The 14,719-nt window shown below is 40.5% G+C and overlaps 1 protein-coding gene across 2 annotated transcripts in view; it reads right to left on the reverse strand.

Moving 5' to 3' along the window:
• adcy8 (adenylate cyclase 8 (brain)) overlaps window positions 1–14,719 on the reverse strand; it is a 139,120-nt gene that overhangs the window by 14,771 nt on the left and 109,630 nt on the right. For both annotated transcript variants that reach the window (XM_012850328.3, XM_036131225.1), the window contains one exon: window positions 3,680–3,838. In XM_012850328.3, the coding sequence (XP_012705782.2) occupies window positions 3,680–3,838 (159 nt within the window). The remainder of the gene's footprint in view (window positions 1–3,679; window positions 3,839–14,719) is intronic.

Raw genomic sequence — 14,719 nt, forward strand, 5'->3', positions numbered from 1 at the left:
AAGCTGGGTTCCTCATCCAGTCGTGTTTGTCACAGTTCCAGATGTTTTAACCACTGATCGCCGCTCCTCCAGTAAATATGGGCAGGTTTAGACCAACATCTGTTTTATTTAAACCATGTCATGGCTGTCTTGGGTCACATGTTCTCTGGTTTTCCCAATTTTGAAGAGGAGCTTTGAGAAACATGCATGTGCTGCATCCTGTCTATACCTCAGGGAACACGAAGTCTGGGGCTGCTAATTAACACTTCCCAGGTACTGTGATGAATTTACAAAGCAGGGACGAATATAAGGAATTCATAACTGTGCCGATAATTGTGCCAACATGGATTTTTATCGAAAAGATGGGGGATTTTTCTCCCCCCCTGGACAAATGCACTCAAATTAAAGTAATATTTTCGTACTTCCCTGTGTGCTAAACTATGCTTCTGCAACCACACATGTATTTACAGCTGTGCCAATATGTTTTCATACCCTGGGATACAGATTCTTGTCCCTCATGGTCAGGGGTGGGCGAAGCCGTTTGTGACCAGATAAGCTTGTTCTTCTAGTTCCAATGACACCAGAAAACACCAAAATAACCCTGATTAACCAAAAGTTTAATCTAACCTGGGAGTTGAGACCAGTTTGCCTGCAATCAGTGAGCGTTTATGATGCTCAGCGAGTTGCTGAGCTGCTGACAGAGGCCTGAATCCTGCTGGATTCAGAGCCATGGAGAAAACAGGGGCATATAAAAGGAACTGGGAATAGCAATCAGCAACGTTTGAACTCTAACTAGCCAGGCAAAAATGGTGGAGTGTGTTAAAACCCAGCCACCCTCCCCCTACAAAGACCTTTAGCAGAAACACAGGCGTTACAGGTGAATAAAAGTACTGTTGTCAATGTGTGCGACCAGAAAAGATGGTTCGATGGTTGAGTTGCCAAAAGGAAGTTGTAGTTAAGCAGGGAAACAGAGCCGAGGCTAACCTCAAAACGTCTGGAGCAAAGTTATCTGCTAGAACTTCACGGCTGCATCCATAAAAGGTTCAACCGGTCCTACAAACGGAGTTGGACCCGTGTAGCTTTCCTGACGTGAAACTCAGGATCGCCGGTGATGTCTGCGCTGGAGAGGCACAAGGAAATGGATCCAAGTCACCACCAAGATGAACGCAGCAAACAGTGAAGCAGAGTTTGCACTCATTGGGCTGAAAGTTGTTCACGGGACGTTCCAGCAGGACCGCGACCCGAAACACAAGACAAGTCCACCCGTCATTGGCTGCAGCAGATTAAAGTTACGGCTCTGGATTAACCGTCTCAGTCGCCTGGTGGCCTTCTTCCAACCAAAACCATGAATGAAAGGAATATGGTAAATTGTACATAAAGTTCTCATTATGGCTGTATTTCAAAGCGTTTCGTGCATCCTTATGGAAGTCGATTAGGGGGGGGGGACATGGAGCGGCTTTATTCACAGCATTAACGGCACCCAGGCCGCAGAAAGGAACAAAAAGAGAAAGTCTGTCAAGTTTGACTCCTTGCAGATTTGAGGGCGGCTCCATCGCTGAGATACAACTCACTGCACTCTTTGCTGCTCGCTGACAACATGTCATTAACGTCAAATCACAGCAAAGTTTTCCGCCTGAGCGAGCCGCCCCGCCAATTCTCTCTCCGTTCGGTCTTTGAAAAGCAATTATACAGACTGTTCTCTGCAGGCGGGAAAAACCAAAGCTCAGCAGATTCAATGGGCTGGGAGGAAAGAACCGAGTTGAATGCGGAGTTTTAATTTAGGATGCACGCGTTAAAGGAAAGGTGCCGCTCCATACAGAACGGTGACAGGACATGGCCAATTTTCACTGAAATGAGCCAAAATGTTGATGTTTAGACATTCTGGCTGCTTCAGTCTTGATCCAGGTTAGCCGTGTTGTGATTAATGTGCTGATGAAGTTTGGCTTATAGTCATGTGGAAGTGGGAGGATTATACATGTGGAAAATTCCTGCCCGGCTGTTTAGTGCTTTTGTTTTAGTAACGGGGCACAATATAACTGATATGGCCTGTAACTGGTTCTAAATCTTAAAGAAAATGCTTCTATCTAGGAACCAGCCTTCAGTTTTCTTCCTAACTCAAACCATGCACAAGTCTAACGGCAACAGAAGAATAAAAAAAACTCAGGGGGAGAAGCATTCACTGTTGCATGTAACAGACAGCTGATTCATAAGTGTTATCATGTTAAACAAGGATGAAGCCACATTGGAAGAAAGCTGAATAACCATGTATGCTCTGGCTGCTTCTGGATCAATTAACAGGTAGAGTATCTGCCAGGTACTGCCCATCAACACACATTTATCCCCTGAGAAGAACTTTGGCAGTTAGTAATGACCTTAAAAGGTATATAGTCATGTTATGTGCCTATATCAAAACGTCCGATATGCAGTTGACCATGATAAAATAAAGATATATACGCCATGCATTCTTCCAGATAGTGTTTTTGAGCCTAAATAGAACCCCAGCACTGGGTGCGATGAGCAAATATAAATAGATGTGGCGCCCTCTACTGGCAGTACCTCAGAACTGTCAGAAAGCCAGATGACCAATAAATCACTAATCAATAATACCGGACCAAGCGTAAAACGGCAGCTCGCCGTGATTGAAGACCAACCGTTATTAATTAAATAAACCGTTCTACAGCAACTTTAGGCGGCTCGTAGCAGAACATCAAGAAGAACATTTTCATTCATAAACGGAAACAAGGACACAGCATCAATCAGTCGATCTTTTAATAATGTTGTTTTTGCTTCAGACTGTAGAGGCTAGGAAGCTCATTGCTATCACTATTCCAGTAATAATAAGGAAGTTTACTCAGTCAACTCTGCGGTCACATCTGAGACTGTATTCCCGACAACATTCCAGTCTTTTCCCTCTTGGAATAATAGTTTTTGCCTTTTTTTCCCACCAGATCTTGGACCTTTCCTCATTGTCTCATGGTTCGCGGGGAGATGCTAATAGCCGGTAGCTTCTTCTTGCACATACGCGGTGCCGTACTTCCGTTGTTATCATAAATACACACAAAGGGCTTTATTTACTGACAAACTGACCAAAAAACAAAGCTTAAAATGCCAAAATAACAACTAATTACGCCAGCAGGATGTGAGCTATGCACCTTTAAAGATGCAACTGGTCCTTCCCATCAGTCTGAAAAGAACTGGATGCAAATTTCGTCACAAGGTCAGTGCGTGTAATGTTAGGAGATTTAAACAAAAAAAAAAAAAAAAAAACAAGAGCTCTAGCATAAGTCCTACTGTTAGCAAGTTTTTTTTCTGTTAGCATCTGAACCACTGAATGGGAAAACTTCTCTCTTTAACCACTTTGGCAGCATGACTTAGATTGAAAGGTCAACCTGCTCAGATGCTGCTGTGAGACCATCAGAGGTAGGAAACAGAGGTAGGAGTTAGAAAACAGAAAAACGTACTAAACTGTCACAAAGCTTTACAAAAATCTGCTGCAGGTGAAGATTTAAGAGTGAATGTGATATAAGTGATTTGAACTTGTTGATGTGCTGTCGGGGCTACGAAAATGGATTTAATCGTAGTTACAAGACTTTCATTTTCCCACAGAGCCAAATGCTTCTTAAGATTTAACTCATTCTAGTTAAATGGGTTAACTAATTCGCTCTTTTTATTTTTTTATTTTGTTGTTTTATGTTCAGACCTCATTGTCCCGGTCCTTCTCCAGGAAGTGCCGGGCCACGTGGCTGGGAAGGATGTTCCTCAGCATGTTCTCGTTGTGTTCTCGCAGCTCCTTCATCTCGTTGATCTCCTCTTTGGCCTGGACACGCCACAGAAAGTCGAGCCGGGCCGTGTACTCCAGCTGAAGACACAAACATAAAAGATAAATGAAGATACAGATTCTGTCGGGTCTTTCTTGATTTGGGATCAGGTGGGTTGGAAACCATGAATGCTAAACCGAAACCCAAAAACCTTAGATTTGAGATAGAACCCACATTTATGCACAAGAAGTGACAAACAGCTGCCAGAAAAGCAGAATATGCATTTATGGGAAATAAACCTTTATTTCCCCTAATATATATATATATATATATATATCTATCTATATATACCTTTTAGACTATAAGACGCACTTAAAATCCTTACCTTTTCTCAAAAATTTATGGTGCGCCTTATAATCTGCTGTTCCTTATGGTCTGAAAAATACGGTGAGCTTTGCTCTCCAGTGAATGAACTCTCACTATTTATGGCCCAAAGAGTCCAAGCTCTACAGGCCCAACTGTAAACCTGTCAGCTAAAAAGCATCCTCTAATTGAAAACAACGAAATATCTGGATAGAAATAATCTGAATGGAAAGATGACTAAAACCTTTCCCATTAGTTAGAAATTAAGTCAGAAATTTTAGCTTTCGTTTTGTACTGCTTTCTGAGGCAGCATTTCCATGTCCAATCAGTGAGGATGGGCAGAAAATATGGCCAAACATGGCAGCAGGCTGATGACACTGAAGTTCCCTGTTTGTTGTTTTTAGATTGTGGACATTATATGATGATTACACATTCATTTATTTCATTTATTCATTCATATGTATCCCTTTACAACACCCACTCAGGCACCCAACTCATTCAGAAAAATATAAAACAAATAAAATCATAAATAAAAGGTCTTTCTGAAAACAAATAAACAAACAAAAACATCTTAAGTATGGATTTAAAAATGCCAGTGACAGAGTGGAGATCCAGAGGGAGTTGGTTATAGAGTCTGTGAGCTGTGATGGAGAACACCCGGTTACCACAATGTTTCTATTTAGTTCTGGGAAAGTCCAAGAAGAGCTGGGTTGATCAACTCAATACATCAGAAATGCAGAGCGGGACCTAAACATTAGGAGCTTTAAAAACAAAAATTAAAAGTTTCAAATCTAGTCTAAGGTAGATAAGCAGCCAGCGGAGAAAGGACAAAAAGGAGTGATGTGCTTGAGTCTGGAGGTGTCACTTAAAAAACGTGCAGCCACATTTTGACATTAACGACTGACGGTAATGATGGCCCTCTGACCAAACAACATGCAATTGCTCTTTTATTCATCTACAAACGGCAAATTCTGGTTTAACCAATGTTCTACTTCAGAGATACAATCAAGAAGGGAGTGCTGAATGAGTCAGAGTCAGGTAAATCTGAAGATCATCTGCATAATAGCAATAAATGAATGACTGAATATGTTCCCTTACCAACATACATTCTTTTATCTGAAGTTCAGACATGATTAAACTCACTGCAACAGGCGGCCAAATTAAAATATTTAATCACCTTTGCTGTGTAAGACTATCCAATCAATCAAATGTGCAGCTAAAGTATTTTATTAGGAAACTCAATTATCTTTTTTTAACAAACAATTAATACAAAGTCATGTGAATAAATCAGAGCCAAACAAGTGAAGCCATAGTTTATGCCCACAGGAGGGAGGTAGTAAAAAAAGTAATCAGCGAAGTTGAAAATTTATTTTTAGGGCTGGACAATAAGCACAAAAGGGATTTCTGCTACTCTTTTGGGGCTTTCTGATTAACAGTTGTAGCAATTATTTGCCTAATTGGGTAACAGACATTTTTGCCCTGTTTTCCTTTTTCTTTCCAATTAACATGAAACCAGTTTGAAGGTGAGTAAATAGATTAGTGTCCACTGAAAAGAGGGCTGTAGTCAGATGATTGTTAGCTCAAGCTCTGCAGGGGATTTTTATTTGGACTCTTCAGAACAGCAACACTGTGTTCTTCATAGAGAATGCTGGTGTAGATTCTCAGTCGTCCAGGACATGAAGTGCTTAAGCAGAAGGAAACTGCACTTCTTTCTTGCTTCTCGTAGACATTTTGCCTCTCATCCAAAAGGTTTCTACAGTCCTGAACATGTTTGGAAATAATATGCTTATTATATAAGCTATTTTATATGTATATATTATTTTATAAGCTGTAGTCAGATCAATCACACTAACATATTTCCACCATCACTCAGGAATATTAAGATTAACCACAACTACTTTAAACATGTGAGTTATCATGACATGTTTAAAGATATCTGTTTTTGTTCTGGAAGTTTTAAATTTTAACTCGCCTTCAGTAAGCCCCTTCCTGTTTCTAATTCTATCTGTAAAAACCCTCTGAGCTAATTTTTGTTTGCACATCTCTATTTAGTCTTTGTTTAACAGATTGGCTGCAGACACTGTGCTGTAGAGTAATTCCAGCCTGTTTCCTCGTGTAAAATCCTGTCCTGTTTGGCTTCTGTCCAACACTGAGTCTTTGATGTCTGCTCTGCAGTGTCAGTTCTGACAGCACCTTTTAGTTCAGTTTTACTCACAATTGTGTCATGTATAGTTTTAGTTTACTACATTGGACAACATTTTAAATAAACTAAAATAACTAGTCACATATCCTGTTTTAGGGCTTTTTCGTTGTGAAAATTGATCAAAAATGTAAATTTAAAAGAAGTTGTTACACCTATATGCAAATCTGTTCTTACCTTTATTCTGTTGCACCCTGGAATAAATATTTTACCTTCTCCACAAGGTTTCAAAGGAACCCAAAAATGCAGCCTTGAGATTTTGATCATATTTCAGACCAGATGGACTCAACCGTGACTAAACCCTCGAGTGAAGGAAGAACCAGTGTAACCCCTCAATTTCTCCTCTGTTTAGGTTTTAACCACCATTTATGGACCTTTATGTATGGTAGTGTCAATGCATGTTTTAAATTAACTATATAAAAACTGATCTTGGCCTAAATGATAGTTAAGTTGCACTTTACTTGTTGATTTTGCCCTTTCTATGGAAATTAAATATTTTACTACAGTTACTGATAATATCTTCTGCTTTTTTATGAAATGGAAACCTCTGTGTTAAAGAAAGTTACTGTGTATAATTCTTAGAATCAGTATAAAATTCAATAATTTTGCATTGAGTCCACGGTAGGTGCAGCAGAACCAAGGGCACCGTTTCTGAGGCACTTCTAGGAAATTCTGTTTCTGATAACAATTATCCACTAAATTCAGCATCAACGCAGGTATGGTTTAATACAGCATCCTCTACAACCATGCACCTCCTGCTGAAGGTCAATTAAAAACCCTAATGTAGAAATCAATACTTCTGTAGCAGCAGCATTAGCTCTCAGTGACTATTATTTAAGTAATTTAAGTATTTATCTAGGAGAAAAGGTGCCAGGATAATGACATGGAGCCATGTAAGCAGAGCAACTTTTACCATAGCAATCTTTGTCTCTAGGCCTAAATCTTTAGCACACCACACCAGGGACACCAGTAATTGGGAAGAGACAGCCCTATCTCAAAATGGCTGCTTTGTATCTAAACCCTGTTGCTTTGCCAATTAAAAAGGCTTTATTCAGTTGATATTTAAAATTTATTGTAACCAGAATTAGGCTTTTCTACTGTTTTCTTTCTAAAAAATGTGAATGCTGGTGTATTTAAGATACAAATAAATTCCTGTCATATTTGGTATCAGCAGAACCCACTCCCATCTGGTCACAACCATCTGCTGCACTCCAGAAAGAAAGTTCAGCCTCCCACTGATGTTTGCCATTTGCCTAGCTGCTACATTACTGAATTTCTGACTTTGTAGCTCAGACCTTTAAGGAAATAGGAGCCAATTAACTTCAAGGTCATTATTTGACAAATTAAAGACCCAAAGTTACCAGTTAGCAAAGAGCAGCCATGGAAACAGCGCTTTAGACACCACAATGTAAGACATTTAATAATAAATGTATAAAAGTGGCAATTATCACTTGATGGGTTCTGTCATCGACCTGTTACGCAGCCTGGAGTTAAATGGTGTCATTCCCTTTAAGAACCTTTAAGAACCTAAAAGGTTCCCTTTAAGAACCTTTAAGAACCCAAGATGCAACCATTGCAGACATGAATGCAACAATTTGAATATAAGTGGAAAACCTCCTGGATCTTCAGCCAGGTTTTCTTTACCTTGATTGTACTCAAACCAACCAAATCTACAATTCATTTGGCCTTAAAGGCAAAAATAAGACTTAAATCCATTACGACTGCACCACACACACTACACCCCCACCCTTATACCACGGTTAGTTGTTCAAGGCTGAATGGAGATGATTTGCTGTCTTGATTGCTCGGACATTTGATGCCAGATAGTTTCTCCATCATTAAGCAATAAATTGTGTGACATTGAAGAAAAGCTGAACACCGTAGGCTAGGGAGAGCATACAATGAGTTAAATATGTGGTCCTCAAGATATTATAAACAAGTCTGACATTTTCCAAGCAGCAAATCAGACGCAGAGTCCTTAAATGAACCGGGTTGTGGAGGAAAATACTTTAATTGGCTCCTATTTACCTCACAAAAATCAAACAAGATCCCTCAAGTGTCCTTTGAACAAGGCACCTAGTGGCGTTTTAACATTCTCTTCGTGCATCCTTTTCAGAATCAACAGTACAGCATATTTTCTGCAACAACAGCTTAAAGGGCTCTAACTGCAGGGTTTGAATGACGCTCATGGCGATAGCAGTGTTGATTTATTTTGAGAACATGATTTTATGAATAATTTTTATTAATCATTAAGTCTTAATCAGCAGAAAAATCTCATTCTGCCTGTCGAAGCAGCTACAATCAAACCTGATTGGATTTTATTCCCCTCCACTATTTTTCTCATTTGAACAAAATTTGCATTTTTGCCATAGTTCTAATTTGGGATGCATCAATATGAAAACTTAGGCTGATAACAATATCAAATATTAAAATTGCTGTTATGTCCAATAACCAATATTTACCGATGTATATGTGTCTGTCTGTGATGGGCAAATTTTGGAAAACTATGCACACAGAATTTTTAAATGTGGGTTATGGTCTAGACATACACACTGCTTTTTTAAATTATCTCTGCAATTATCTCCGATAATCTGACAATGATCGGAGAATATCTGGGTTGAGTATCGGGAAGGTGATTACTGACTGGGGACAGATGTTATGATTGCAAAAATAAATAAATAAAACAGCAGGTGAACGGAGCTTCCAACAAAACTTAAGTGAAATAAAAACAGAAACATTTAACAAAATAAAGTTGTTCACACATCAATGTAAAAAAAGAACAGTTTAAAACAACACAACTCTCATGAAAACTGAGGAAAAGGTTGATAAGTCATTTTCTGTCCTTTGCGGAAAATAAAAATCAGTGCCTGTATTCACAAGGAAGACTAAAAGTAGCTCTTAGTGACGTAATTATGGGAAAAAAAATCTTTGAATTTCCTGAATTTTAAGATGCCTATTAAAATTTTACCTCTGCAAGAAAAAAGTTATTCACAAAGTATCTAATGTGATCTCCTAAAGTGAAAAAGTTTTAGCCGTAGTGAGGAGGACTTTTAGCGAGCCTAAGGTCTCGTCTACACAGAGATTCTACATTAAACTTTAATAAATGATTAAGAAAAAAATGTGCGTCCACTCCAGAGTACACGGCACAACTAAAAAGGCTGTAGTGAGTGAAAAAAAACACACAGCACCAGCGATGGATGAGACAAACATTTACATGTTCAACGTGATCTTTGTGTGGGCGGGCAGGACACACAGTTTAGACGCTGCCATCTTTGACGTTATTTTGGAGACTGAGGAGCATGTGGGTTACAGAGAGACCAAGGTACGGCATTATTATTTAAGAAATGATGCGGTTTGCATGTACATATGGAAAAATGAAGCCGACATTTTGAAATGTATCCACACGTTCTCCCAAAACGCTGCATCCACATGGAAGCACTGCCTAAACAACTTAATGAACAGAGAGAGCTGTTTGGCTGATATTAGGCCATCAAACTGTCTGGATCACAACCCACCGGAGTATTTGTGGCAAACATGGAAAGAAAAGGTGCATGCCGAGGCTCCACCCTGCAGAGCCGATCTGCCACCTGCTAAATGAGAATGCAGTTCATGAAAAATATTGCTCTTCAGAGCCTCAAATAGTGCAAGCTGTCAGAAAAAGCCAGAGGAGGTGCAAAAGGTTGTCACCACAAATCTATTTAACCCAATCTGAGCGTCCTGCATCCGTCGTCGGACCGTATGAACGGAAAAAGTCGGGTCAAATTCTGCAAAGTGAACCTTCCCACCAAGAGCAGACGGTCTCTTTCATATGCACTTTGCTGCTCCGCCTGATGCAACACACCTTTTCAGAGCTGTAAGTGTCAAAGGGCTCGTGCTGTGAGCACTCATTGTCTCTAGCTTGACAAACAAGTGATCAAATTGACCCAGAGGAAAATCGATACTGTGTGCCGCTGGATGACTTCAAATACGGCTTGCTTTCTACTTTCACCAGGCTACAAAAGACCTTCAATTACATCTCCCTCCCCGCCGCCACAAACCGACGCTGAGCGGCTGAACTGCATGATCAAAGGTTGCCATAGAGAGAGCATGAAAGCAGCGGGGCCATAACAGTTTCCTCCGGGCTGCGGACCCTGACTCCATCTGAAAGAAAGCGGCTCACGTCGTGCTTCAGACCCGCGCTGTGGACCAGCGGCTGTTTGTGCTGCGCTTCCTGTCCGCCATGTGAAATCAAGTCGTCTTCTGTCACATTTACGCCAAAAACACCCGGCAAGGACGACAGACGGCGTCTCCGTTCCTGAAGTCTTTACGGCTTAATGCGCGTCGTCCAAATATAATTGTGCTACTGTATGAAGAGCGAAAAAGACTTTATAAAATGTGACGGACGCTGATGTACTTACAGCTAATCTAATGAGTCTGCCTCGTGGATCTAAGTGTGGATGAACGTCAGGTTTGTTGACTGATTTCCAAAACCCGTCCCTGAGAAATCAACAATTATTAAGAAATGACACTTATATAAAGGAAGACCATGAAGGATCAAGGATTGCAGGGCTCAAGATCAATGGTTCCCGGACTTTATGTACAAAAATACAAATCTAATGTCTGGATGAGGCTGAACAGACAGACAGGCAGACAACACATGCTCTCTTCTGCTGATCTTTCACTGTGAGCGTCAGAGTGAGGGTGCACTCCTGGGGCACGCTGATATTTGGACATCCGTTACATAAAACGCACAAATTACCAAGATTTTTCTACCTTTATGCATCACATCTAGCCCTCATAGTTTGCTTCAGTTTGTTTCAATGGGTCCAGAACCCGACCGCAGTCCAGACCTTAAGGAGGGTTGCTTCTGATATTTTTTAAAACATTTTAGGAACTGACAGGAAGTTTACATCTGATCTACAGCAGCACAGATGTCACGGTAACATTGACATTTAATCTGAAGCTCTGAACCTTTCTCTTTCCAGGATGAAATGAGTATAGAATTAAGAACTGCAGGTAAAAAAACCAAACGTTTATGTTTGAATGGATAGAAGGAGGGCCGCTCCAGACGCTCACATGAGTCTGGAATCCTAGGCTACGTTCACACTGCAGCCTGAAGTGACCCAATTCCGATTTTTTTGCCCATATGCAACCTGTATCTGATCTTTTTCATGACAGTCTGAACGACACAGATCAGACTTTTTCAAATGCGACCCAGGCCACTTGGATATGTGGTCCTGAATCCGATACGTATCTGGTCTGTTCAAATGCGACCTGTGTCTGTACGGCCGGGTCGCATTAATCGGACCTGTACGTCACCGCTAAAGAGAGCCGTTCAGACGCACATAAAGGTTGCCTTTGACATTCAAAAATTATGAATGAAGTCCGTATCAGTAAAGCCGCTCACGTCGCTATAATTTGTTTCTCTTCCTTTTTGATCTTCTTAAAAAGATTGCGTTGGTAATGTGCTGCTCCGGTTGGAGAATAACGTAAAGAACACAAGATAGTTCTTTAGTAAGTTACAGACCTATATCTAATCTTCTTTTCTTATCTAAAATTCTTGAGAAAGTAGTTGCTAATCAACTTTGTGAACATTTACAAAGTAATGACCTACTTGAGGAGTTTCAGTCAGGCTTCAGAGCTCATCATAGCACTGAAACAGCTCTGGTGAAGGTCACTAATGATATTCTCATGGCCTCAGTTAATGGACTTGTGTCTATACTTGTCCTGTTAGATCTCAGTGCTGCATTTGATACAGTTGATCACAATATTCTCCTACAAAGACTTGAACATACTGTAGGGATTAAGGGGAAAGCATTAGGCTGGTTTAAATCTTATCTGTCAGACAGATTCCAATTTGTTCATGTTAATAATAAATCTTCCTCAAACTCTAGGGTCACCTGTGGAGTACCACAGGGTTCAGTCCTTGGACCAATTCTATTTACTATATATATGCTTCCGATAGGCAAAATTATCAGACAGCATGGGATTAATTTCCACTGTTATGCTGATGATACTCAGCTATATTTATCCATAAATCCTGATGAATCCAATCAATTACTTCGACTGCAGTCATGTCTTGATGACATCAAAAGCTGGATGACTTTAAATTTCCTGCATCTAAATTCTGACAAGACCGAAGTTTTAATCTTTGGGCCAGAGTCCTCAAAAAATAAACTTCTTAACCAATCACTTAATCTGGGTGGCATTAATCTGGCCTCTGGTAATAAAGTAAAAAATCTTGGTGTTATTTTTGACCAAGACATGTCATTTAAATCCCATATTAAACAGGTTTCCAGAGTTTCCTTTTTTCACCTCCGGAATATCGCCAAAATTAGAAACATTCTGTCCAGGAGTGATGCTGAAAAACTGGTCCATGCATTTGTTACTTCAAGGCTGGACTATTGTAATTCTTTACTATCAGGAAGTCCACAAAATGCAGTTCAAAGCCTTCAGCTGATCCAAAATGCTGCAGCAAGAGTTCTGATGAAAATCAACAAGAGGGATCATATTTCACCAATTTTAGCTTCCCTTCATTGGCTTCCTGTTAAATCAAGAATAGAATTTAAAATTCTTCTTCTAACGTATAAAGCCCTTAATAATCAAGCTCCATCATATATCAGAGCTCTGATTACCCCGTATGTTCCTAACAGAGCACTTCGCTCTCAGACCGCAGGTCTGCTGGTGGTTCCTAGAGTCTCTAAAAGTAGAATGGGAGGCAGATCCTTTAGCTATCAGGCTCCTCTCCTGTGGAACCAACTCCCAGTTTTGGTCCGTGAGGCAGACACCCTGTCTACTTTTAAGACTAGGCTTAAAACTTTTCTTTTTGACAAAAATTATAACTAGTGACTCATGTTACTCTCAGCTACCTTTATAGTTTTACTGCTATAGGCTTAGGTTACTGGAGTATATCAGGATCTAATTTTCTCACTATATTGAGTTCTACTGTTCTTCAATTATGCATTATGTGTTGTCATTTCTGCTTTAACTTTCTGTTCTCTCTCTTTTCTCTTCATAGTAGGTACACCTGGTCTGGCGTTCTGTTAACTTTGACATCATCCAGAGAAGACGACTCACCTGCTACTACCATCTAATGTAGAACAGATTACTAGATCAATGTGTGCTTCTGTGCTTTTTTGTTTCTCTTGTTGTGTCTCTGTTCTGTCTTCTGTAACCCCAGTCGGTCGAGGCAGATGACCGTTCATACGGACACACAAAAAAATCGGATTTCACAAAAAAATCGGAATTGAGCATCAAGGCCTGCAGTGTCAACGTAGCCTTAGTCCTGTTGGAGCAAAACGATGTCAAAGCTTCATCATCCTAACCGATTTGCCTGACAACAGGAAACTGGTTGGGATGTTCAGCAGGAATCCAGGAACCACCAAGGCTCAAACAATGCTGACAAGGAAGAGACCCCTGTTCTGACGAAGCCCCTTTAAGAAACTTCACAGGTGAACAAGCCAAAAAACCCAGAGAAAGAACATCCGCAATGATGACAGGAAAGGTTTTTCAGAAAAGCAACAGACTAAAGAACACTTTACTGTCAAGCATGGTGGTGGGAGCATCATGCTGGGGGCCAGTCTGCTGCCGGTGATACAGGTGCAGTAGAAGAAGGTGAATGGAATAAAACAAGGAAGCAGGACTAGTTTCAAATTCTTTACCTGAAATCAGCAGCTAGGTTAGATAGGTAGCTCTAGGTGGTGGGGGTGGTGGTCTGGTGTCTAACCCCAGTGACCATTGAGCAAGAGGTGGGGTACACCCTGGAAAAGTCAGGGGCAACACAGAGACGCATAGGACAAACATGAAAACACACACACCCTCAAGATAATTCAGAGAGACCAAATTAAACTACCAGTCATGTTTAAGGACTGAGGGAGGAAGAGTACCCTGGGATACCCACTCATGCCCTGAGAGAACATGCAAACTCCATGCAGCCAGTTCGCAGGTTGGGATTCAAACCCAGGACCTTCTTACAAAGCAACAGTGCTACTAACTGTGCTACCATGCACTGCTAGTTAATTGGCTATAGTAGGCTGGTGTTTCCATGAAGCTTGTTGAAGGGTCCTGACCTTAATCCTAGAGGAAATGTTTTAAATAGGCTTCACGATTGGGTTCATGCCAGGACACCCAGCAGTTTAGCTGATTTCAGACAATTCTTCGCAAATGAGCAGTGAAACGTTGAGTCAGAACGACGCTGGAAGCTTGTTGACGGCAACAAAAAGCACAGATCCAGGTGCCATTCACTAAAAACTAGTAGGGCAGTATATATACATTGGAGGTTGTATGTAAAATATTGATCTTGTGTGCATTTTTGAAAAAAAAAAAAAATCAGATTTCCAACGTGTGCAACCTCCTCTTGTTCATAAAATCCTTGCAGTTGTATGTGGTAAAATCGTCCCGACCAGGAGAAAGACTGTCTGATCAGTGCGTGTAAATAAAC

Source organism: Fundulus heteroclitus, unplaced genomic scaffold (assembly GCF_011125445.2).
Source record: "Fundulus heteroclitus isolate FHET01 unplaced genomic scaffold, MU-UCD_Fhet_4.1 scaffold_42, whole genome shotgun sequence".
NCBI lineage: Eukaryota > Metazoa > Chordata > Actinopteri > Cyprinodontiformes > Fundulidae > Fundulus > Fundulus heteroclitus.